This window comes from Notechis scutatus, chromosome 1 (genome assembly GCF_049901735.1).
Source record: "Notechis scutatus isolate UNSWTSFEM ecotype Mainland chromosome 1, rNotScu1.2, whole genome shotgun sequence".
NCBI classification, from domain to species: Eukaryota; Metazoa; Chordata; class Lepidosauria; order Squamata; family Elapidae; genus Notechis; species Notechis scutatus.
The window spans coordinates 96,713,807-96,739,732 of record NC_142009.1 but is presented as its reverse complement, the minus strand read 5'-3'; the positions used below and the strand labels follow the sequence as shown (position 1 = coordinate 96,739,732).

Genomic DNA, 25,926 nt, shown 5'->3' with positions numbered 1-25,926 from the left:
CAGAAGACTAGCAACTGCACAAGATCTGTGGAGATATTTCAGTGATGTTTGAAACCCACCCCCACTAGAAATCCAAAATTAGCAACAAAAGGCTGAATGGGGCTGTGCAATCCAAACCAACAAAATTAGGTTATGAGAGAAATTTTTAATTAAGAAGAAATTCCTGAGGATGTGTTTGTTAAAGGAAAAAAAACCTTCTCCATGGTTCTGTGAGGGCAATTAGATATATTAGTTTTATTCAGTGTGGGAAGACAAAGACATCAATTAATATATGATAAATGATCCCAAGAAATAATATCCTTATAATGTACACAATTCTTGATATTTGCATTCAATTTCAGTAATATTTCCTATGAGAAATAGTTTTTTATATATAAAAATAGTCCATTTTATCAAACACATTCCAAATATACGATGCAATAATGCATAATTTTTCTAAACATACTCATAATGGTGGGACTCATCTCCAGGAGGAATGAATCTGCCTGTTGAGATGAGGTAGACCAGTTGCTTTCATGGTGTGGAGACAATAACTTAGCCCTTAACACCAATAGGACCAAGGAGCTTATAGTGGACTATAGAAGGAATAGATCAGACATCCAGCCCTTGCTTATCAATGGAGACTGAATGGAGCAAGTGGCCAGTTTTAAGTTTTTGGTTGTTATCATAAAAGAAGACCTGCCTGGGGTGCTCACATTACAGCACCGGTCAAAAGGGCCCAGCAGAGATTATACTACCTGAGACTTCTCAGGAAACAACAACTGAATGAAAAACTGCTGGTGACCTTCTACCGCTGCACCATAGAGAGTATTTTAACTTTCTGCACCTGTGTATGGTTTGCCAGTTGCACAGTGGCAGATAGGACAGCACTCCAGAGGGTTAATGTCATTGCCCAGAGGATCATTGGTTGCCCTCTCCCCTCTTTGGAAGAGCTTTATAGCTCCCGCTGCCTTAAGAAAGTTCAAAACATTCTTAAAGATCCATCTCATCCTGGGCACCCTTTTTTTGAGCTATTACCACCTGCCAGATGGTACAGGATAATAAAACAAGGACAAATAGGCTGAAAAACAGCTTCTATCCCAGGGCAGTAACTCTACTAAATTCTACTGTATAGTGCAATTTAATGCAATATCGGGTTTTCAATTCAATTGTATGGAATATGAAGGATGTGTGTTTGTGTTTTATTTTTATATAGTTATAATTTACACTGAAGATGGCGTTTAATTTCATCGTACAAGGTACAATGACAATAAAGAAAAGTAAACTACACTAATTCTGATGTATGCACTAATTAATTCAAGGAAGGCTGGAAATGCAGGGAACCCTTGATCTGTCCAGTCAAAACACCTAAAGTAAGTCTACTGAGGATCCCAGCCTATGAGTTCTAAAGCAAAGTGTAAGCCAGTAGTAACCCAATAGTCACTCTTCATCACAGTCATCCCAAAACTCTAAAAATGTGCTGTTGTAATAAAGGCATTCTTTATTATTGTTTTGTTTCATGTGGTTTAGGGGTTTCTAAGGATCTCTAGTTGTGCTTCTGCTAGTCTCTATTAATTTGAGCAGAATATAAACACTGCGGCACAAGTAAATAAATACGAGAACTTCCATTGTTGAAGCCTTTTGGCAATGTTCCCCTAAATTATTTGTGAATACATTCAGAAATTAATACATTTTCCCCTGCCCTTTTTAAATCCCTGTAGCGCAAATGGACAAAAAAAATGTGACATAGCAACAGATACAAAATTAAATTTTAGGGTTGCTTCTTTAAATGTGCTTATTAAAAGCTAGTCACAGAAAGAAATTAAGAATACACACTTCTCAGAAAGAAGCTGGGTCAGTCCTAGACAGTGTTAAAGTAACTTTCAACTGCCAATTCAGATGGCTTTTATCCTTGGGAGATTGAGGGTTGTTTTGTCCTTTCTGTATCATTGCACGTCTTGGCCCTGCTCTCCAGCACAGCACAAAATTAATTTACTAAACATTTTTCTCCTAATTCTCTTCATTGTGTACTATCTCTATGTACTGCATTAGCCCATTGTATACTGTCTCATAATTCTTGTGTGACCTTGAACAGGAATTACTCAATACTTTTTTTATTAAAGTAGATTTATCACTTCATGGAAGTGATAAACCTACAGCTTGTTAAAGAAATATTCTAAATGATGGGAATGGGATTAAATGTGAAAGACCCACAATGTTTTCCACATCTCCAAGTGTGACCAGATCAAATATTTCCCCAACAGCCTTCATAAAACTGAACTCAAAAATATGATATAAATATAATTCAAGAGAAATATGGATCCCTGATCGCTACTATAGATAGTAAAACAGGCTGAAGAGTAGAATCTACTTATGTGGGAGCATGGAGATAACAGATGGTGGGTAAAACTCCTATTTTATTCTCTGCATGTGTTCCATTCATGGATTTACGTAGGTTGCAAAAAGAAAACTTGCCAAATTTTCAAGATGACTGACTTCTATGATAGGGAAGATGGATTTGTAAAAGTAGGGTATGTATATATATTACAAAACCTCAACACTTCTTAGTTTCTGGGATTTTATGTCTACAAAGGGCATATTCCCAAGTCGTAATTTAAAAAAAAGACCACAAATCAACAAATTCTAAAAAATCAGACTTTTTTTTTAAATAAGAATCAATTATTCTGTTTCCAAATATTTCTGGATCTACCAAAGTGCACCATAACATTATTAGATGATGCTGAAATTTCATATAAACCTTCCTATGTTTTGAGGGGGAAAATACACAAAACAAAACACTGAACATACTACCTCATGAGTCTGGTTAAGATGTTTTGCATGAACATACACATGTTCATTCCATCCTAGAAAACAGAAAGAAAATATCAAGATATATTCTAATAATAAAAAATGGAAGAAACTGCTTGATATATTTAGTGTTAAAAGTATCTTGATTCCCAGTGAACATGCAAAGAATACATTTCTCAAACAATCTGCTCAATTTATTCATCTTTACAGAATAACTTTTCAAGGAGATTGGGTTCTTGTTGGTAGAAAGGTATAGAGGGAGAGCCCCCTTTTCTTCTCCTATTCCTATTGCAAACAATTTCAGAAAAATTAAGCATCAGTTACCAGAGATTTTATATTTTTGCACAATTTTAGAAGTACGCACAGAAAGTAGCACAATATCATGAAGGTTTGTTAAGCCCCTGCTGTTTTTCTTTGAATTTTATTTCATAATAATAATCCCCCCCCCCCAAAAAAAAAAACCTTTTGGCCTTTGCCCTGATTTGGTTGTTATTTTGTCATTCTGCAATATTATAATCAGGATTTATTGACTTTTGCAAACTGATGTTTGATAATTTGCAGTGAAATCAATATACTAATCTATACATTATTTTGTCTAAATATAAAAAATAGTTTTCAAGAATTTCAGAACATTTTTACATATATTGTAGTGCCGTTCTCTGTCGTAAAGCAAAGAAACTCTGCACAAGTAAAGACTTGATCCGAGCGAAGTCCTACCTAGTCTGGAATTCTGTTTTCCGTATGTAAGGTGTTTCTACTCTTCACTGTAATATTTGATAATAGCTTTATCTCCACTCGCATGGTCTGAACTCTAAGCAGCTTAGAATAGAAATCTTTATCCTAAATTAGGAACAGTCATATTATACACACCCTATCCAGCAATCATCCTTTACCTGGTGCCCTGGAGTTCTGTGCAATCAGAATGGGGACTGTAGCCCAATTGAATTAGGAAGGCACCAAGTTGAGAAAGGCTGCAATATACCTCTTTTGCGATAGTCAAATTCCAAGCTGTGGAAAGAGTAATGAACCTGTAAGCTCCCTCATTAACTCCTGAAAACAACACTCCTGTCAGTGATTTCCTGTAACATTATTGCTTTATTGGCTAGCAAAGTAGTCAAACAGGCCACTAGGTCAGCTGCCAGTGTATTATAGGTGAAACTTGAAAAATTAGAATATTGTGTAAAAGTTCATTTATTTCAGTAATGCAACTTAAAAGGTGAAACGAATATATGAGATAGACTCATTACCTGCAAAGCAAGATAGTTCAGGCCGTGATTTGTCATAATTGAGATGATTATGGCTTACAGCTCATGAAAACCCCAAATCCGCAATCTCAGAAAATTAGAATATTGTGAAAAGGTTCAATATTCTAGGCTCAAAGTGTCCCACTCTAATCAGCTAATTAAGCCAAAACACCTGCAAAGGGCTCCTGAGCCTTTAAATGGTCTCTCAGTCAGGTTCAGTAGGAATCACAATCATGGGAAAGACTGCTGACCTGACCGTTGTGCAGAAAACCATCATTGACGCTCTCCATAAGGAGGGAAAGCCTCAAAAGGTAATTGCAAAAGAAGTTGGATGTTCCCAAAGTGCTGTATCCAGGCACATTAATAGAAAGTTATGTGGAAGGGAAAAGTGGAAGAAAAAGGTGCACAAGCAGCAGGGATGACCGCAGCCTGGAGAGGATTGTCAGGAAAAGGCCATTCGAAAGTGTTGGGGACTTTCACAAGGAGTGGACTGAAGTTGGACTCAGTGCATCAAGAGCCACCACACACAGACGGATCCTGGACATTGGCTTCAAATGTTGTATTCCTCTTGTCAAGCCACTCCTGAACAACAAACAACGTCAGAAGCATCTTACCTGGACTAAAGAAAAACAGAACTGGTCTGTTGCTCAGTGGTCCAAAGTCCTCTTTTCTGATGAGAGCAACTTTTGCATCTCATTTGGAAACCAAGGACCAGAATCTGGAGGAAGAATGGAGAGGCACACATTGCAAGATGCTTGAAGTACAGTGTGAAGTTTCCACAGTCTGTGTTGATTTGGGGAGCCATGTCATCTGCTGGTGTTGGTCCACTGTGCTTCATTAAGTCCAGGGTCAATGCAGTTGTTTGCCAGAAGATTTTGGAGCACTTTATGCTTCCTTCCACAGACGAGCTTTATGGGGATGCTGACTTCATTTTCCAGCAGGACTTGGCACCTGCCCACATTGCCAAAAGCACCAAAACCTGGTTCAATGACCATGGGATGACCGTGTGCTTGATTGGCCAGCAAACTCGCCTGACCTGAACCCCATAGAGAATCTATGGGGCATTGCCAAGAGAAAAATGAGAAACATGAGACCGAACAATGCAGAAGAGCTGAAGGCCGCTATTGAAGCATCCTGGTCTTCCATAACACCTCAGCAGTGCCACAGGCTGATAGCTTCCATGCCACGCTGCATTGAGACAGTAATTGCTGCAAAAGTACTGAGTACATATGCATGCTTATATTTTTCAGAAGTCCGATATTGTTCTATGTATAATCCTTGTTTTATTGATTGTATGTAATATTCTAATTTTCTGAGATTGTGGATTTGGGGTTTTCATGTTAAGCCTGGATTCCCCAACGGGTGTTAAGGAAAACAAACTAAACAGAATGTACAGCGAAGTCAGATAGGAAGACAGGTAAATGTGTGAGATAAGTTTTCTAGTTAACACGCAGTAAAAATACAGATACGCTTGTGCTATCAAAAATTATAATTTATTCCATTTAAGAATTATAGCATAGTCATTATAAACAGTCCATTAGTCAAATACCAAATTCAGTCAAGTTTTGTCGAAGATACTCTAATTGCAAAGTCCGTGTCGAATAGCCAGTGTCAGTACACATATAATAAATCTGTCCAAAACTTATCTTCTCTCCGTTGAAATATCTTCAAAGTAATCCAACACTTTTTCTCCTCCCGATCCAGCAAGAATGCAGTCTTCAATAAGCCAGCCAGTAAGAGCCAGAGAGTGCCTTGCTGCTTATATAGTACTTTTACAGCTGCACCCTTAATTACATTCCTTTAGCTTAAAGTCACATACACTTTATCTGACAAACCATGATTCATCATTTTATTATCTTTACCCAAAACAGTTAGGGTAAAACAATGTTATCCCTAACATTCTCCCCTTTTGGTAATAATAATAAATATTACAATAATATATCCATTTACACTTTCAAATCATAATTGTCACAACTCTCTTTAAATTTTACAACACCTTGTGCTTTTGTAAACTGGTCTGCAATATTTTCTTCCGTCATGCAGTACTCAAGTTTAATTAAACCATTTTTAACAGATTCTCTAACATTTAAGTATCTTAAATCAGTATGCTTTGATCTAGTCTTTACAGCAATATTAGTAGGTAACTGTATAGCTGCCTGGTTGTCCTCGTACACAATAATAGAATCATTAACAGTTATACCCATGTCTAATAATAACTGTTTGTACAGAATTAAGTCAGTGCATAGTAATGACAGACATGAAAATTCTGCTTCCATCGTTGACAAGCTAATATGCTGTTGCCTGATTGACCTCCATCCTATTAGTGTCTTACCAAGTAATATAGCCATCCCAGATGTTGATTTTCTAGTGTTTATGTCAGTTGCAAAACTTGCATCTGCATAGGCACTAAGATTCAAATCACCTTTTGGCTCTAGATACAATGCATGGTGCATTGTTCCTTTAAGATATCTTAAAATTCTCTTTAATGCTTGCCAATGACATTGATGTGGATCATTATTATATCGTGCCAGCTGATTAACACTATAAGCTATATCTGGCCTTGACCAACTGCTTATATATGATAAGCTACCAATCAAAGATTGATATATGGTCTTATCAAATTTGGGACTTTGAGCATCCATTTGCAAATTTCCTGACTCATTGGAGTCTTTGCAGGCTTACAAAGTTCCATTTTATACAATTTAATTAATTGGCAAATTTTATCCTCTTGAGATATCTTAAATCCTTTTGTGGTTTTATTAATTGTCAATCCTAGATACTTTTAATTTCACCTAAATGCTTTAATTTTATCCTTTTGGCTAATAATGAAATAATCTCAGTAGCTTCATTATTGGTCTTAGTAATCAAAGCAATATCATCTGTAAATAATAACAATAATGACACCGTTCCATTATTTTCTCTTTTAAACATACATGGATCTGCTAAACCAGATTTAAACCCTATATTGTTTAATTCTTTCACAATATATTGGTTCCATTCATAGCCAGATTGTTTCAATCCATATAAACTCTTCTTGAGTTTCCAACAATCATTACTATTTACTTTATTATCATTTATACCAACCGGTTTTTCAAATATATTGTATGCTGCAATGGTGCATGTAGATATGCAGTTTCTACCTCTAAATGGTTAACTATATAATTATTCTTAGCTGCCCACACTAAAGCGGCTCTTAAAGTTGTAGCCTTAAGATTTGGTGCAAATACCTCATCATAGTCAAATACATTTTGGTTAAATCCTTGTGCTACTAATCTAGCCTTATAAGTTACTTTCCCATTATTTCCAGTCTTTACTTTAAATATCCATTTGCACCCAATGGATTTTTCTCCTGTAGGTAATTTGGTTTCTTCATAAACCTTCATTTCCTTTAATGAATTTAACTCTTTTTCCATTGCCTTTTGCCAATTCTCCTGATCCTTAGCAGGATACATCTTAAGTTCATCTATGCTACTAGGAACTTTATTTACTTGGCAAACAATACTCGCCTGATATCTTTCAGGTGGTCTGGTTATATGCGTTGTGCGTCTAGGTATAATAGGACTTACAGGTGGGCTTTCCTTTATTTCCTGTTCTTGACTATCTATCTCTTCTTGATCAATTATTTCCTCTTGATCTGATTCTATTTGCTCTTCATGGACTTCTTCTTTAATTGGACTTTTCTTATAACTAGTCTTTTCTTTCTGCCTCTTATAGGGTTCTATAATAACATCATTATCTGAATCTTGCTCTAATCTATTCCATCCTATATGTTCTAGGAATTGTGCACTAGCACTGCAGTATACTCTAGATGTACCTGGTTCCCAGAATCTATAAGATCTATGGTTTGCTTGATATCCAACAAAAATTAATCTTTTAGCTCTACGTTGTCCTTTGTGCCTGAGTTGTGTAGGGATATGCACCCATGCTGGTGCACCAAATGTGTGAATATAACTCAAATCAGGTTTCCTACCATGCCACAGAGTGAATGGTAATTCACCTGTTGTTGAATTAACAACATTGTTTAATATGTGATTACCACACATTATAGCTTCTCCCCACAAATTGTCAGGTAATCCAGAATCAGATAACATAGTTCTTCCCATTGATTGCAGTGTTTGGCCTCGTCTCTCTATAAATGCATTATGTTGAGGCCTATATGGTGCAGACTTTTTATGTTGAATACCTGCCATTCTTAGTCTACTCTGGAATTTATTATTTGTAAATTCCAGCACCATTATTTGTTATAAGAGTTACTAATTTCTTTTTAGTTTTTCTCTCTGCAAATTTTAACCAATTAAAGAAATTTGTATACGTTTCAGTTTTTCTCTTCATTAAAAACAAAAACCATACCTAGAATAGTGGTCCATTATGCTTAATATGTATCTAGCACCACCTACACTTGGCTTTTTAGGACCTATTATATCGGCAAATACTACCTCTAAAGGCTCTTTGGTAGTAAATCCATCAATTCTATTTGCCGATATAACTTTGCTTTTGTTTTGATTACAAGCAGAACATTGCAAATACTTATTACAAGGTTTCAAACTTATTCCTTTAGATAGCTGAACAGTTCTCTTAATCATTTTAAAATTTAAATGACCTAACCTTCGATGTAACAAGTGAATACATTCATCATGAGGTTTTCTATTATCATAAACTGTGTTAGCCACCTTTAAACCATTATCATTTAACACATATAAGTCACCTCTTAAAGATGCAGTAATTTTCTTACCTTCTTTTTCAATTAAACAAGTATCTCCCTTAAAGGTAACTATGTATCCTAATCTAACCAACATTCTAACTGAAAGCAAATTAAATTTAAGTTGAGGTACATATAACATTTTTACGTTCTCATTTATACAAGAACAATGAGCTATACCTTCACCTTTTGCTTTAAGTTTCCATCCGTTTGCCAATGAGATATGCTGTGAACTCATGGACATTTTTACAAATTTTTTGTTATCATTTGTAATACAGTGGGACGCACCACTGTCAACCACCCATAAATTATTTTTTACAACTCCATTACTATATATTGCTAACTCATAATTCTTATTTCTTCTTTGATGGCTTACAGCATTCTGGCTTGCATTCTGGCGCTTTGGTTTCTTACAAAAATCTTGCCAAATGTCCTCTCCCCCACAATTAAAACATTTTTAATTGCGAATGCAGTAGGAGATTCATTATTTTCCTTTTGAGGTTGCTCCTCCTTAACTGATCTCTTTCAAGCCTTCTTCTGGCCTCTTCAATCAATCTGCCAGTGATATCAGTTAAAGTTAGGCTTTCTTTAGGCAATATTTCAAGGGAAGTTACGTAGTCATCAAAACTTTCGTCTAATGAAGATAGAATTATGTAGACCTGGTGTAGTTCAGAGAAAATTAACTCCTTCTCATGAAGTTCTTGGAAAATGCTTTTCATAGTATTCAAATGACTCAGCATATCACCATTCTTTTGAAGATACGTGCATGGAAAAGCTTCCGTGTTAGATTTATGTGAGCACCAACGTTATCTCGGACATAAATCCTCCTCAGTTTTTGCCAACACCCAACAGCAGTTTGCTCTCCGCGTATATGAACAAGCTGTTGATCAGTTAATGTTAATCCTATGATGCAAAGTGCTTGTTCATTTTTCTGTTTAAATTCTTCTATCTTTTTACTATCTTCCTCATCTTCAGGATCCCATTCTTCTACGTTTGGTGGGTTTTCAATTATGTTCCACAGACCTTCTCTTCGTAGAAGTAGACTACATTTCATAGACCATGAAACATAGTTTGTTCCATCCAGCTTGGATATAAGGGACAAACTTTGTAGACTGACTTGTGCCATGTTTCAATATATGGATATAAAAATATAATTGATAAAACACAGCTGTCTGTTTACTGTAACGTGTAACAACACAAAATCTCACTTTTACATAAACCTGTTTTTATCCTAGTTAAACTGACTTTGCAGTCTCTCTGGGCCCATAACCAGTGTTAAGCCTGGATTCCCCAACGGTGTTAAGGAAAACAAACTAAACAGAATGTACAGCGAAGTCAGATAGGAAGACAGGTAAATGTGTGAGATAAGTTTTCTAGTTAACACGCAGTAAAAATACAGATACGCTTGTGCTATCAAAAATTATAATTTATTCCATTTAAGAATTATAGCATAGTCATTATAAACAGTCCATTAGTCAAATACCAAATTCAGTCAAGTCTTGTCGAGGATACTCTAATTGCAAAGTCCGTGTCGAATAGCCAGTGTCAGTACACATATAATAAATCTGTCCAAAACTTATCTTCTCTCCGTTGAGAAATATCTTCAAAGTAATCCAACACTTTTTCTCCTCCCGATCCAGCAAGAATGCAGTCTTCAATAAGCCAGCCAGTAAGAGACAGAGAGTGCCTTGCTGCTTATATATACTTTTACAGCTGCACCCTTAATTACATTCCTTTAGCTTAAAGTCACATACACTTTATGTGACAAACCATGATTCATCATTTTATTATCTTTACCCAAAACAGTTAGGGTAAAACAATGTTATCCCTAACAAGCTGTAAGCCATATTCATCTCAATTATGACAAATCACGGTTTGAACTATCTTGCTTTGCATGTAATGAGTCTATCTCATATATTAGTTTCACCTTTTAAGTTGCATTACTGAAATAAATTGACTTTTGCACGATATTCTAATTTTTTTGAGTTTCACCTGTATATGGGTAAGCGCTATGCCAGTGAGTTCTATGCAGTATGCTTTTGTTCTCCTAAGTTTCCATGTAAATTATGGTCTGATGTTAAATCCAAACTGAATATGTTATATCCTGTCCTTGCCACTGAAATGGGCAAACTATTCTGACCTTAATGGCCAAGCAGTCTACAAGAAGTTCTTGTTTAGCAACCACAGTTGGGATTGGGAGCTCTGTCGTAAAGCAAAGCAGTTGATAAATAGGAAATCACATGACTGCAACTATGCTTTTCTTGTCCTCACTCCTTCATCCTTTGGAAATCTCACATGAATGCTGGGATAATTAGCAAAAGGGTTTCTACAGGTAGCTCCTCAACTAATGACCATTTATTCTTCAACCATTTGAAAAATGTTGAAAAAGTTACGACTACTGAAGCACCCACGGTCACATAATCAAAATTGCGGTGCCTGGCACTCACTTAGGAATGCAGAATCACTTCAACTCCTGCCACCACCTATCTCCCCTCTCTGCCATATCTAAGCACTTTTGGCCCCTGTGTTTCATGACCCCTGCCATCCTAGGTGACCTTCGCCATCTTCTTATTCCAGCTACTAAGTATGTCTGGTCTGGTCCTTTCTGAAGCAGATGCAGGCCATGCCAGGCCTTCTAGAGGCTACTTGTAGCCTTGTCCAAATTGTGTGCAACCTTCTCACAAGGCTTTGTTATAGTATATGTAGTAACAAAGTTCCAAATTTCCTTTCACACTCTTTATCCATCAAACCTTAAAGGAATTTATTAATAAACTGATTGATCGATCGATTGAATGAATGAATGAATCCTTCTTGCAAGGCTCTGAAGCCTTTAAAAGAAGCTGCACGTGGTTTGGACAAGACCATGAGCAATTTGAACAATGGCTGTATGAACTTGGGAAGGAGGCTTGACATGGCCAACAGCTGCTTTGCAAAGGGCCAGGCCAGGCAGGCCTTAGCCACAGGGATGAAGGTTAGCTGGTATTGGTGATGAAGGTTAGCTGGTATTGCAGAGAGCAAGGATGAAGGTTAGCTGGTATTGCAGAGAGCAAGGCGGCATGGGTCTCAGAGTGCAGGGCAGTGTGTGTAGCTGGGCCAGGGTGGCTGGGCTGGGGCTTCCTGGGGGGAGGGGGGAGGAGGGAAAGAAGGGCTGCTTTGCACCATGCCACTGGGACTTCCCTGACATTTGGCAGTCACAGACCCTTATGCTGCACTAGCAGCTAGATTGGGCTAGCTGAAGCTTCCAAGGGCAGTTCTGGCTTTGTTCTGGCTAAAGCTTAGGGGATTCTTGCAGCCCCGGAGCCACAGAACTGCAGCGTATTCTCTCCCTGACCTCCCTTTGTTTACATCGCACTGCAGCATTGCAACTCCTGCCAAGCCTGTTTCCGACCTCCCAATCCCTCCCCCATACTCCTGCATACCTCCCACCCTCTGTAGTCCTAACTTGGCATTCCCTCTGCTTCCCACTTAACCACCTGTGTATGTCTGGACTTACGAAGACAACCAGGACTATTAGGATGGCCACTGCTAGGTGAAGCGGTCACGTATGTCTCATTTTACAACGGCATTGCTTAGCGATGTAACTTCCAGTCCCAATTACGGTCATAAGTCAAGGACTACCTGCAGTTACATCCATTGGAGCATATGTGTGTGTGTTTGTGTGTGTGTACACATGTGTTTCAGTGAAACCTGGATGATGGTAAGTGCACAATTTAATGAGTTAAGAGAGCATATTTTATATTAACTCTCATATTTTGCAAACTGAGCCTACAGCAGTAGGGATCAGAACAAGACTGAGGCCAAGGCTCAAAGCCTCCCTGAACAAACAAATCTCTTTCTTGCTCAACCCAATGTTACTGCCTTCAGGAAAAACGGCACTTTTTTGCAATCCATTGTTGATTGCCACTATTACAGAAGTGGGTGGAGCACTCAACACCAAGAGTATCTTTCAGCTGTCTACAGCCAAGCCCCTCATTGCCTCCTGTAATTATGTAAACAAAAGACAGTGGCTGAATATAGTTGCAGAAAGAAAGAGGTGCTTGAAAAGAAAATTGATAAAATACCTGCTGAGTTCAGGGACAATTTCTCCTGGATTTAGGGTATTTGTGAAAAGGGGGGGGGGGGAAACCTCCAAGGTAGAACTTATTTCCAGGCATGCTTCGGGCTCTAATTTTAGAATTAGCAAACCTTTACAAAACTCAGAAATCAGGTTCCATTCAGTTCAATGGAGCTGAAGTAAAAGTCCTAGGATTACACTCTAACAGGGTAACCATCTTGCCCCATGGAGTTCCAAAATATTAAAAGTCCTACTGGCCTATCCCAGAGTTTATATTTGTTGTCAGATCCTGACTGATGTTTCCATCTTTCTTTTATCCTATTACTACAAGCAATGGGAGAAAAATAATGTACGCCGATCCAAAACATAAACCTGAATCCTTTGGGGGAGGATTGATAGCAGGGGTGGGATGCTACCGGTTCTGTCCGGCTCTATAGAACCGGTAGCTCTGAAGAGCAGCAGACATAGAACCGGTCCTGTGTTTGCTGCTGTTTGGCCCACCCACCCGCCTGGGCTCTTACCTGTCCTTTATTTCCTGCTTTTTTAACCTCAGCTGCTTTGCACGGTAAAGCTGAGGCTGAAAAAGCAGGGGGGGGAAAGATGCTTTTCGAATGCTGTGCACCTGCGCGCAGTGATTTTCAGCTGTCCAGGCGGCACAGCCTAAGGTTATGTTACATAAGGTTATGTTACATTGGGCACATGCGCAATCACCGAACCAGTAGTAACACCGGTTGAATCGCACCTGATTGATAGTATTCTTGTTTGAAAAGGAACTCCATGCAATCTCAGAAAGGAGGTATTCTTGATGTTCTCTGAGCTTGTTTTGTTTTCTTGCAGATGTTTCATTACCCTAACTGGGTAACATCATCACAGCTAGTCTGATGATGTTACCTAGTCAGGATAATGAAACATCTGCAAGAAAACAAACAAGCTCAGAGAGCTTGTTTCAACCCTGAGCTACAAATATTCTTCTTTATTGGAATCTCAGCCACCAAAATTGTCCGTCTCATCTTTTCCCTCACTTCAGATCACCAAGGATTGACTGATACAGTAAGGTCTATGGAGGTTCCCACAATGGTGTGAAAGGTGTTCAGAGATTCTCTTTGAGGAAAAATTATCTCTCTCTTCAGACAGAGAGATCTCTCTTTCTCCAATTTGCTTTCTTTTCCATGAGCTAAACTGCAATTTAAGGAAAGCAATCATGTCTGACAGCTTGGGAAATCAATCATTTGATATGCAGAGTTTTATATTTCTGAATGGTATGAAAAATTAAACCAAGTCTGTCTGTCTGTCTGCCCCCCCATCTCTCTATCATCTATCTATCTATCTATTTTATCTATCTACCTGCCTACCTACCTACCTACCTATCTACCTACGTACCTACCTATCATCTATCTTTCAATCTATCATCTATCTTTCAATCTATTATCTATCTATCATCTTTCTATCTATCTACTGTGTTTCTCCAACAATACGACCTCCCCCAATAGGAAGACCCAGCATGTTTTCTAGGCATAAAATGAAATTAAGCCCCTCCCCCAAATTTAGGTCTATTTTAAAACATGCAAAATGGGGGAAGGGCGGGGGGACTTGCCGTTAGGAGTGCCCCGCGGCAGCAATTCCTCGCCACCAACTGCTCCTAATGGGTGATCATGGCAGAGCACGGAGAGCTCCCTACTCCTGCCAAGCACCTTTGCGGCAGACCCAAGACCTTCAGCGCCCACTGCTGTTGATTTCCCTTCTGCCCATGCCGCCGCCACGTTTGGAGCTGCCACTTCCACGTTTGGAGCACCACTGCTGTTTGGAGTATTGCTGCCATTTGGAGCTACCACTTCTGCATTTGGAACTGCCGCTTCTGCATTTGGAGCTGCCGCTGCGTTTGGAGTTGCCGCTTCCACGTTTGGAGCGCTGCCGCTGTTTGGAGCACTGCTGCTGTTTGGAGCTGCCACTTCCGCGTTTGGAGCTGCCGCCGCGTTTGGAGCTGCCGCTTCCACGTTTGGAGCACGGCCGCTGTTTGGAGTTGCCATGTCCGCATTTGGAGCTGCCGCCGCGTTTGGAGCTGCCGCTTCGCGTTTGGAGCACTGCCGCTGTTTGGAGCACCACCGCCATTTGGGAGCGCCGCCGCCACTCCAAACACGGCGGCAGCTCCAAATGCGGAAGTGGCAGCTCAAACATGATGGCGGCACTCAAATGGCGGCGGCACTCCAAATGGCAGCGGCACTCAAACACGGAAGCGGCAGCTCCAAACGTGGCAGCGGTGCTCCAAATGGCAGCGGCACTCCAAACACGGAAGCGGCAGCTCCAAACGTGGCGGCGGAATGGGCAGAAGGGAAAGCAACAGCGGCGGGTGCCAAAGGTCTTGGGTCTGCAGCAAAGGTGTTTGGTGGGAGTAGGAGCTCTCTGCGCTTCGCCATGATCACCTGTTAGGAGCGGCTGGTGGCGAGGCTGCCCCGGGCGCTCTAGATGAGGATGCAAGGGGGAATTAAGTCACCCCGAAAAGATGGCCTAGCTGTTTTTGGGCTCAAAAATATAAGACCCGGCCTTATTTTATGAGAAACACGGTATCTATCTATCTATCTATCTATCATCTATCTATCATCTATCTATTAAACTATCAGCTACCTGTTTCTATCCAAATTAAATACACTGAAGAAAAGAGGCAATAACTCAAACACTTGCAAATTGCCATTTGTTTCTGGTATGCCAACTGCAAACTTAACACCAAACACAAAATTAGGGCAATGTTTAAGTTCTGTTCTGTTATTATTACATTTTGTAAAACGTTCGGGGCCAACTTTCTTTAAAGGAAAAAAATGTGTCCCAATTTTAAGGTCTGTATTATAAATTAATTTCTGCCATCACTTGCCTGAGAGCTGGAAAGTGCTCTCACTGCATTCAGATCAGATCCTGAGCAGAAAGTATTTCCCGCACCACGGATAATAAGTCCTTTCCCATCTTTCCAATCTTCTAATTCAGTAATTCTCTCCTGTAGTTCTATCATCATTGTGCCTGCCGTTAAGAGAAGAAAAAAAACCAGTCAAATAACATCTTTAGGGTACAGCTTTATAACAGCAATTGAATATCAATGTATCATTTATCCCTTTATAAATGCAATTATTATTCCTGGGAAGGAAAGTTGCAAGGCAAAGTTTAAATCAAAGGGACAGAGGAGATAGGAGAGCTTCTCTACCAAAGCAGTATAAGTGTCAGCTACATCCACACATCAAACAACATACTGCCAGCAGCAAGTGACACTGCTGAGATCTGAGTATGAAAAGCAGATGCTCTTGCAAATTCAAGAAAGTGTATGTGTGTGTGTGTAAGAAAGAGGGAGGGGGGAAGAGAAAGAGAGGGGGTGGGATTGAGATTTCCTCCATCCTTGTTCAAGTCAGAATGCTATTGCACAACTTAGTGATTAAATTTCCTCCCCCATAACTGATAGGCATCACTTTTCACATTTAAGTTTGCCTGCTATCAGATTTTGACATTACCTGTAAATGCATTCATAAACCTTGGATTGTTCAGCGTAAGGAGTCCAATCCCATGATCTTCTTTGGACAGGTTGACAGATCCACCCTTAAACTGCTGAAGCTTTTTCTTTATTTCATCTTCTTCAAAACCATGAGTATTGTTATACAGACACAGCATTCTTGGCTGGAACAACCTGCTCTTGGGAAGCCTTTGGAAATTCTTCCATAATAAAATATTCATATCTGAAAAGGAATACATGGGCAGTGGTAATCTTGTGTATCTCAACAGTATCTCCAAATCAAGCAACTTGTTCTGCTGAAGAAAATCAACATCTCCTTCAACTTAATAACAAGGTCTCAAAACCAGTCTTAGATACGGTGAACGAAGAAGTAACAGAAACTGGTACAAACTAATAGGGAGAACTGATTAGGGGAGAAACAAGGACTCTCCTCTATATTAGGCTAAGAATAAACATGCTAGGAATAGGCAGGTTTCTGAGTTCTTGGTCACTCATAGCAACCCTGCTTTTACGCTGTTGCTGCCCTTGTTATCAGTTGAAATAAATTCAGCCATCAATCCACACAATGAAGAAAAATCTACATAGGAACCCTCAGTCTATTGAGTGTATGGAAGGGTGCGATCAGCTTTAATAACTCCATACTTGACCTCTATGTGAATTATTTTTACAGAGAGCTGTAGACAATGGTAATTTTATATGCAAGCACTTGTTTTTGTTTAATGTTTAAAATTCAGGTGTAAATTCCCCTTAGGTGGCTCAAAGCATGCAGTTTTGTCACCACGGCTGGACCAAAGCTGGCTCCCACTTTTACGATAGATGAAATTGTTGTGACTAATTTCACTGTTTTGCTTCCTGTCCCCATCAACTTCCAGGAGGTCCCGAGTTTTATGTGGACTGCTTTGGCCTGTAGGCTTTGGCCTTTTGGCTGCTCAGATATGTCTTCCCTCCTTCATTATCGTTCCACCACAAACCTGGGTCAGAGAGGCTGCACTGGTTCTGACATGGGCAGGTTAGACCCCTGCCTGAACTCTATAGAAGCTACCCAGATGTATTATTTTCATTGGTTTTTTTTTATTTATTTAAACTATTTATATGGCTCTCCATCTCACTACTGTGATTCTGATGAATAAATATAGTGGAACCTTGGGTCATGAATGCTTCTGTCCGCAACCAAATCGGGTTCCGACCAAAAAATCCACCCGATTTTTGAATCGGGTCACGATTCGAAAACCAGGTGGCGAACAAACCCGGCCGTGGCAGATTCCCTTTCCGTGCCTATTTCCCCTTCTGTGCCATTTTTTTTGTCCGTGCATGTCATGCTTCCAGTCACGACCAAATCGGATTGCGACCATAGTCCTGGAACGGATTACGGTCACAACCCAAGGCTTCACTGTATATCATTCCATCTTACAATTAATGAGAAACTACAGAAAACAGCATTCCGTGCACCTTTGGCATATAGCCATGCTGGCCATGTAATCTCGGAAATTGTCTTCAGAAAATGCTGGCTCCCTTGGCAAAGAAATGGAAATGAGCACTATGCTGTAGAGTCAAACATGACTGACAGGGTAACCTTTATCTTCACCTTTACAGCAAACCAATCAAGAGGGTTTACCTAATATCCTGGCCCAAATACCTCAGGAACAATCAAAGCTTTAGCAGTGTCACAGACATCAGGATCTTTAGGAATATGTTGTTCCACAGACAAGCACCATGGTAAGGAAGATACATCTTCCAAATCCCAAATCCGACTAAAAACTTTACTAGGCTGAAGACCCTTAAACATTACTTGCCCTCTGTCAACATGGAGATTCTTCTTTACTTATAGCACTTGGAGCTAGGCTACTTCTGACTCCTGTCATAACTATCATTTCTACCATGAGAAACTCTAACTTGCAACATTAATTCTACACATCATACTTATAAAGGAGTCTAGGTTGAACAGACAAATGCAGGAACATGTTATTCATGTAAATAGAATCCAATCAAAAGGAATACATGAAGCACGGCAGGCTAAATGTAATCAGAAGCCTTCTTGATTTAGGACAAGTTCAAAATTATCTGAATCAAGAGTTCAGAAATCAAACTTATGAATGTGTCCATGTCTTCCTCTGGCTGAAGTTTTCCCCAATATTTAAATAACACAAGAATGTTTTTCATTAACAAGTCAACTGGAGTTGCTGGCCAGATGTCACTGTCATAGGGTATTCACGCCACACAATGTGTAATAATTTAAAAATCATAATTTATGTATATATGGGTGAATACAATTATATAAAATTGTAAAAAGAGAGACTATAGTAGAATCAAAAGTCCCGCAGCAGTTTGTCAGAAAATTGGTGTAATAAGAACCTGAGAGTATAACCCAATTTTATTGAAAACTAGAGACAGGGGGAAAAATGCAGTCCAGACTTCCATAATAGCCACTGAGAAGCATGAAGATTTAAATTTCGAACTCATTTCAGATTCAGTCCCAAATTGAATAAGCTGATCTCTGAATCCATAGAGGTCAGTAGGTTTAATTGCCAATAATTGCATCAATTTTTTATCAGAAGTCTGTCAGTTACCAAGGTATAATAAAAGTTCCCTAATTCTCTGGGGTTAGAAATAAAAATTGGGCTATACACTCAGGTTCTTATTACACGCGTATTTTCTGAAAACCATGCCATGTTTGGACTTTTGATTCTACTATATTCTATGCAGAATTCACTCCACTGTACAAGGCAAAACTACTCGGGTCTGCAACAGAGGAGGGCTCTTCAAAATGCATATAGAGTCACAGCGGTTCACAGGCTTTTCAGCAACATTGCTATGGTAATCACTATGGGAATTGAAAAGGCAGATGATAAATAGGGCATTACACCAACTGATACTATGAATCACAATGAAATACTTTAGACCGGATTCTACTGCAGAATTGCCTTTCCCCACTATTCTATTACACTAGTCGCTGCATGGCATTATCTAAGTTAAAACCCCACAAAGAGAGAGCAAAGCGAGCATAATATTGAATCTTATTCCTTTTCAGTTTAAAATGAAGCATTTTTACAATCGCAGGGATATTAAGATTAGGGAAAGTAAGGATAAAAAGTATCTAGCTCATTCTAAGGTGAATAGTGGAAATAGACACAAAACCAATTTGTCGGTTGTTGTGGGGGGAGGAGAGATCTTGCCAAGGCATCTCTGCAAACTCCTGCTCTCTGCTGCTTTCCATATCAGGAAGCCAATGCCACAGGAAGATCAGAACTATATTTTATTGAAATAAGCTACAGCACAGGTAGTCTTCAAGTTACAACAACAATTGACACCAGAATTTTGTTTGCTAAGCCAGGCAGTTCTTAAATGAGTTAAATTTTACGGCCTTTTTTTTGCCATGGTTGCCGTTGTTGTTAAGTATGTAGTTAAGTGAATCATGTGACCATTAAGTAAACCTGGCTCCCCACCCCCCCTTTGATTTTGCGTGTCAGAAACTGGTGGGGAAGGTTGCAAATGGTGATCATATGACTTCAGGATGCTGCTACCCTCGTAAATACATGCTGGTTGCCAAGTGTCCAAATTCTGATCCCACGATCATTGGGATGCTGTGGCAGTCAAAGTGCAAGGAACAGTTGTAAGTCACTTTTTGGAGTGCCATTAGAACAGTCACTAAACGAATGGTTGTAAGTCAATGACTATCTACAATAGAATCAATCCTGCAGGCCTGATTGTACTTTACCTCCCCTCCCGCTTACACCCTACAGCAGTGATGGCTAACCTTTTCTGGACAGAGTGCCCAAAGCTGAAAGTGCCCAAACCCCCAAAATGTAATGTGCACGTAGCACCTGTGCACACGCCCCCTCCATGCATGCGCACTCAGCCCCCACACACATGCCCCCACGGCCCCCCCACGCATGCGCACATGGCTCCCACACACGTGCCCTCGCATGTGCAGCAGAGACCCGATGACCAGCTGGCCAGCGAGAGAAGTGTGTGCATGCGCTGTGGAGCTGAACTAGGGTTACGGCTCATGTGTCCACAGGGAGGGCGCTGCATGTTACCTGTGGCACATGTGCCGTAGGTTCGCCATCACAGCCCTAGAGAATCAGAGAGGAGTTTGCCTGAGCCATTTTTGAATACTATACTGTAAAGTAGTGGTTCTTAACCTGGGCGATATCGCCCCCCAGGGGGCGATTTCATTTTTCAGGGGGGCAATGGAACGAAAAGGGGCGACGCGGGGGTGAAGGAATGGAAGGGGGCGATATGGGGGCGATGGAGCGAGAAGTTTTGGGGACACTTTTGAGACTTTTTTCATACAGTGAACCGCTGTATATCTGTCATACAAAAACATCAGATCGCTCGCTATTAGTGGATTGAACTGTGTTTTAAAATGTTCCTCCAACTAGCTTCAGTACAGAACACCATACATATGTGAATACGCATCACTCATCTTCATGCACGTTGCGCAGCAGCCTCTATTACTCTACCCATACAGTGGCGCACCATTGGCCAGAATGGGCAGTGATGGAGGGGTGAGCGCTTCTTTGGAAACATCGCATGCTGAGTGGCTGTCCCCTGTGATGTCAACATAACTGTTGAAACTAGGTTTATCGACGTCCACGTGTTTTATAGTGTTCCAGTGCAGTCGATAATTTAATTTGCAGTTAGTGCCTTTCATTTTGAAGACCTCTCAACATGGCCAAGAAGAGGAAGTGTCACCAATATTCGATGGAATACCTGAAATTGGGATTCATTCCATCTCATTCCAACGTACAGCTTCCATTTTGTCTTCTTTGTGAGAAAACATTTTCAATTGAAGCCTTCCCGACTGAAAGACCATTTGGTAAGAATTCATTCGGATAAAGCCGACAAACCGATATCGTTTTTCCAATCCTTAAATTGAAGAATTATTTCCCTGTGTTGTGATTGAGAGGTTATGTTGGGGGAGGGGGGTGATGATAACTTCCTCAATGGCTCAAGGGGGTGATTCTTTCAAAAAGGTTAAGAACCACTGCTGTAAAGAAACCTTTCCTCATTAGAACATTTAAGAGGTCAGATGGCTACAGAGGTCAGATGGCTACTTATCAAGAAAATTGTGATTATGAATTTCCTGTATAGGCAGGAAGTTAAGAGTAGATTATCTTGGAAGACCTTTCAACAATATGATTACTTTAAAAAACTGTAGTCTTTCAATTGTTTTCCTTATGATTTGTTGCTATCATTTTCAATTGCTTTTATTGATTCAAAGTTTTGCCGTTTTATTTCTAATAATGGAAGAGCAAACTTTTTGGTAGCCATACAGTTATTTAATAGTTTTGTGGCTTTTTATCTGAAATGTATTAAATCACTTTTACGGCTCACATTAGTTTCCTTCTATTGCCCATCTCATGATATGGAAACATGTTACCAGTTTTTCAGCAAATATGGTTAGAAGGTACACCCCAATAGCCAAAAATAAGTGTTAAGGGGCAACGTGTCTCATATTAACAAGGAAGGAATGGGAATGTTATAATCAGATGAAGAAAGAAAAACATATTAATGACATTTGAACTTATATAGAGCAACCCTGCAATTCTGACCCAGCTCCCAAACACGACAAAGCCTCTTAAATAAATGTTCCCTTTATTAGCAGCACCAGCAGCCTGGCAAAAAGTCTCTTTCTCCCAGAGCAGGCTAACAAGTCTGTCTAGCAGGGAGATGAATAGTTTTCTGCCACACTTATTCATCTCCATCCTCTGCCTTTTATTCCCATAGCTAGGGTGGGACTTCACTAGCAGTGGTGGCTCTTCCATCCCAAGGATCAGCCCATAGATTTCCACTGCTCTTCTCTCCTCTGCCTTCTGCACATCCGCACTTCAGGCATTGGACCCAGCTGTTGTTCTTCCTTATCAGCCACCTTCAGACCTGGGGGCTATTGAGTCTCCATCTGAGGGCTGATGGATGGCCCAGGCTCCGTCTCTATCTCTGACAGCTCCATTTCCTCTTCCCCCGTGGAGCTCTCAAATTGCCTTGATGCTGGCCCTGACTCCCACGCCACCTCACCTGATTCAGCTGCTGGCCCACAACACGTCTAATTTGTTTCCCCATATAAAACAGTATGTTCTACCAAATGAGAAACTAGTTGCTTTCAATTGTTACTGGATTCTAATTCCAGCAACTCCTAGACTTATGGGAAGTGGTGATGGACAACAGAACCTGGAGATGTTAACAATATCTACTGGGCTGCAAGTAGCCACCCTTATTTCATACCACTTCTCAGTTTCACACGCATATACAAGGGGTATGGGTGGAATAAAAATCATCAGGAGGAAGGAAAAATTAAATATCACAGAGATATTTTAGAGAACAGGAAGGTTAAGTGTATGCTCAAAGCCACCCCCACCTTAACTAACATCAAATTATAACTGAACAATTTCAGTTACTAATGAAGAGCATAATTCCGTTCCTTATGCTGTGAAATACCTTAAACACTCAAACCAGTAAATACTTTTTTCTAAAGCACTATACTATATTACTGTTTTTAATAGAAATTACATTAGAAGCTAGCAAAACTCTATCTTTCAACTCCCATAATAAAATATTTAAGCTCTTAGACAAATAAGAAATGAAATGCGCAAAAGTATTTTATTTTTTTTTTACAAATTCAATCTTCCTTTTGAAATAAGGGACAGGGGTACCAAAATAGTCATCATAACCAGAAAGAAACCCGTGTGCTTTTTTTTGCTTTTCTTCAAAACTTATCATGTAAGTTCATTTCTCTAACGTCATTTGATTTTTGTTGTTCAAACACCATTACTTTGAAGAGCTCAATATTTTGGTTGGTTAATCAAGTGTTTTCCAATTTACACTAAATTAATTGTTTACTATATCGCTTTATGATGGAGAATATATCTATATGGTCATTAAGAATTGACAATGACTTGATACCATATAATCAATCAATTAAACATTGCTTATAATAGACCAGCCTTTTTTAAGATGGTGCACTTTAGTTATATTGGACTGCAATCTTCATGAATAATGGAGGTTGTAGCCCTTAACGTCTGGAGAGAATTAACTTGTTAAAAACTAATATTTACTATAGCAGAGCTTCTTAAACTTTGCTATGCCATAATTCCTTAAAATGATAAATGAATCTGAATGACTTCATTGGTGCTAGGGATGGGTAAAAAATAAATATACCACTTAATTTTATATTTAATGTTTAATCAATATATACATTAAACCAAAATGAGACATTTCTACTTTAAAAGATGCAACTTTTCCATTGAAAATAATCAATACAACATACAGATGAAACTCGAAAAATTAGAGAGAGAGAGAGAGAATATATGTCTGGAATACACCTGACTCTGTGGTTTCTTGTGCAAACCCCAAAAACTTTAACCTTAGACTGTCTACTATTGACCTCACCCCTTTCCTAAGAGGTCTGTATATTTCATGTATTCATACATTTCATGTATTCATAACTATGTTTTTACTTATACCTTTTTTGTAAGCAATTGACAATCCAAATAAATAAAATAAGTAAATAAATAATCAAGCAGCATGAAGAATAAAAAGCACACAAAAAATAAACACACCCACGTACGCCCACAGCCCAACAGAGAAAAATACCTAATTCTTTCTCTTCCTTCATAAATACAAAACGTAATTTGGGGACCATACTATACAGCGGTTAATCTTCAACTATTTCCTCGAGTTTATGCGGAGTATGACTTTGCCAACTTAGTCTCCCATTAGACTAGAAGTCAGACACAGACACGATTTCACTTCAGGAAACAAACTCAAAACGAAAGATAATAAACTTTGTTCCCCTTCAGGTCTAGTCGACCAAGCTCTTTTCAACCAGACATGTTATATGCATTAAATGAACTACTTGAGCGATCCTGCAAAACTACTACTACTACGGACAAACGGGGGGGGACAAGTAAGAAAAGGCAATTGAGACTCAATTCCCAATAATGCCCCAAAGCTGCCTAGTGTCTAGTAATAAGGTGCGAGCAACATCGGAGAGAAGAGAGGAATCCACCACGGGAGAAAAAGAGCCCAGATCTCTAACCTCCTTCTAATACACGCCGCCGCTTCCCAGAAAGCAAAACTCCGGTGTTACAGGAAATAAGCTCCGGAGGGAAAGCGCCACTCCAAAAAAACCGAAATCCTCAGCCCAACAGACGGTAGGGAAAAATCCATATAGTGAAGCGGTGCGGTGAGAAGAAAAAAAAATTTTTTTGATCAGAACTCTCCGTAACCCTAAGCCAGTATTGCCTAGGCTAGGGTGATGGATGCTGGCAATTGTAATTCAGCAATACCAAGAGCTTCATGAGTTTGTTCAAAATTCCTGTCCATCACGTCAGCGGGCAAACTTTCTAGGCATCCTTTCAGTAGATCGAGGGATTTTTGCCCATTGCGTTAATTAAGTCACAGCACAAAAAGGGAACATAAACAATTGTGGGAAAGTTCCCTTGAGCTCTGTGGTTTGACATTTGGTAATTGTGTACTGTATACAGCCTTTAAAAACCAAAAATAATTGTGATCACAGAATAATTCCAGAAACACAAATTGATTTCCTCATAATGGGAAAATTATAGATAATTTAATAAGCATTGTTAGTGTTTTCCATTTAATTTCTGTTCGTTAGAGCAGTTTTAGTAAAAACAAAATAATGGATTTAAGCAACTTGTCTATTTGTACATACTTTATAGAAGAAAAAGAAATATATATATTATATGCAAGCAGGTTTTACAGTGTCAACTAAATTAAAAATAATGTCACTGGCTGTATAAAAGTGAGTCTGTCTGCATGAGGCGCACATAAAAAATCTTAAATAATCCTTTTTGGAGAGGGTTGTAAGATGTAGATTTCACATGGAAATCCAATCATAGTTGCTCAGAATTTCCAACATTATTTCAGAAATTCCTACAAATGTCAGAACTCAATTTGTTGATTAATGGTGCTAGTTTCCAAGTTCATATTATTACTTCAGGATTATATGGGGTTTGGGTGGTCTTATAGACCTTACGTCCCAGACAAGAACGCCATTGATTTCAGTGCTGTTTGCTCCTATCTAAGACTATTTTGGATTGCAGTCTTAGATTTGAGTTCTGAAATAGAACCTAGTGACACAATTAAAAGGATCATTACAAGGGACATTGGGAGTGTAGGAAGTTAGCACCCACCCCTCTCCTAGAAAAATGAAATATCCTAGGAAATATTAAAAAGGCAGAATATTTTCCCTAAAAAGAGTAGAAACTTAGAAGCAGAAACTCACCTCAGAAGCAGAAACTCAGCCCCCCTCCCACCTTTGCTAATGGGCCATTACTCTAGCCTAGGCCAACCTATTTTACATAACAAAGATCTCCAAGTAGAGCTATAATAGAAATTGCCCAAAGCCCTTTCATTACATCATCATCCAGCAAGGCTCAACCAAGCCTGGGACTCAGGACATCCTACAGAATTGCCTCTGCATGGCGCCATGGGAGTCTGACAACCAATCAGAATACAAGCTCAAATTCCAATCCCAACAGAGGGTATAAAACCCAGGCACTTTCAGCATCTTAGCCCTTCCTTCTTTTCCTTCATCTTGAAGCATGTGATCGTTCTTTTCACTTTGGAGCTCCAAGCCATGTGGTCTTGTCCACCATTAAACCATCTTTCCAAACAGCCTCCATGTTTC

At 39.4% G+C, this 25,926-nt stretch overlaps 1 protein-coding gene across 3 annotated transcripts in view; it reads right to left on the bottom strand.

Annotated features, from left to right (window-relative positions):
- The window catches only part of ECHDC1 (ethylmalonyl-CoA decarboxylase 1), a 34,829-nt gene extending 10,204 nt beyond the window's left edge, over positions 1–24,625 (bottom strand). The window contains exons 1-4 of one of the 3 annotated variants that reach the window (XM_026666083.2): positions 24,313–24,625; positions 16,276–16,497; positions 15,651–15,793; positions 2,791–2,843 (exon numbers count right to left, since the gene is read on the bottom strand). In XM_026666083.2, coding sequence (XP_026521868.1) covers positions 2,791–2,843; positions 15,651–15,793; positions 16,276–16,495 — 416 coding nt within the window. In that variant the 5' untranslated portion in view covers positions 16,496–16,497; positions 24,313–24,625. Of the gene's footprint in view, positions 1–2,790; positions 2,844–15,650; positions 15,794–16,275; positions 16,514–24,312 lie in introns of those variants that run through there. The other 2 variants (XM_087972350.1, XM_026666080.2) reach the window with 2 other exon arrangements.
- Positions 24,626–25,926: the final 1,301 nt, after the last annotated feature.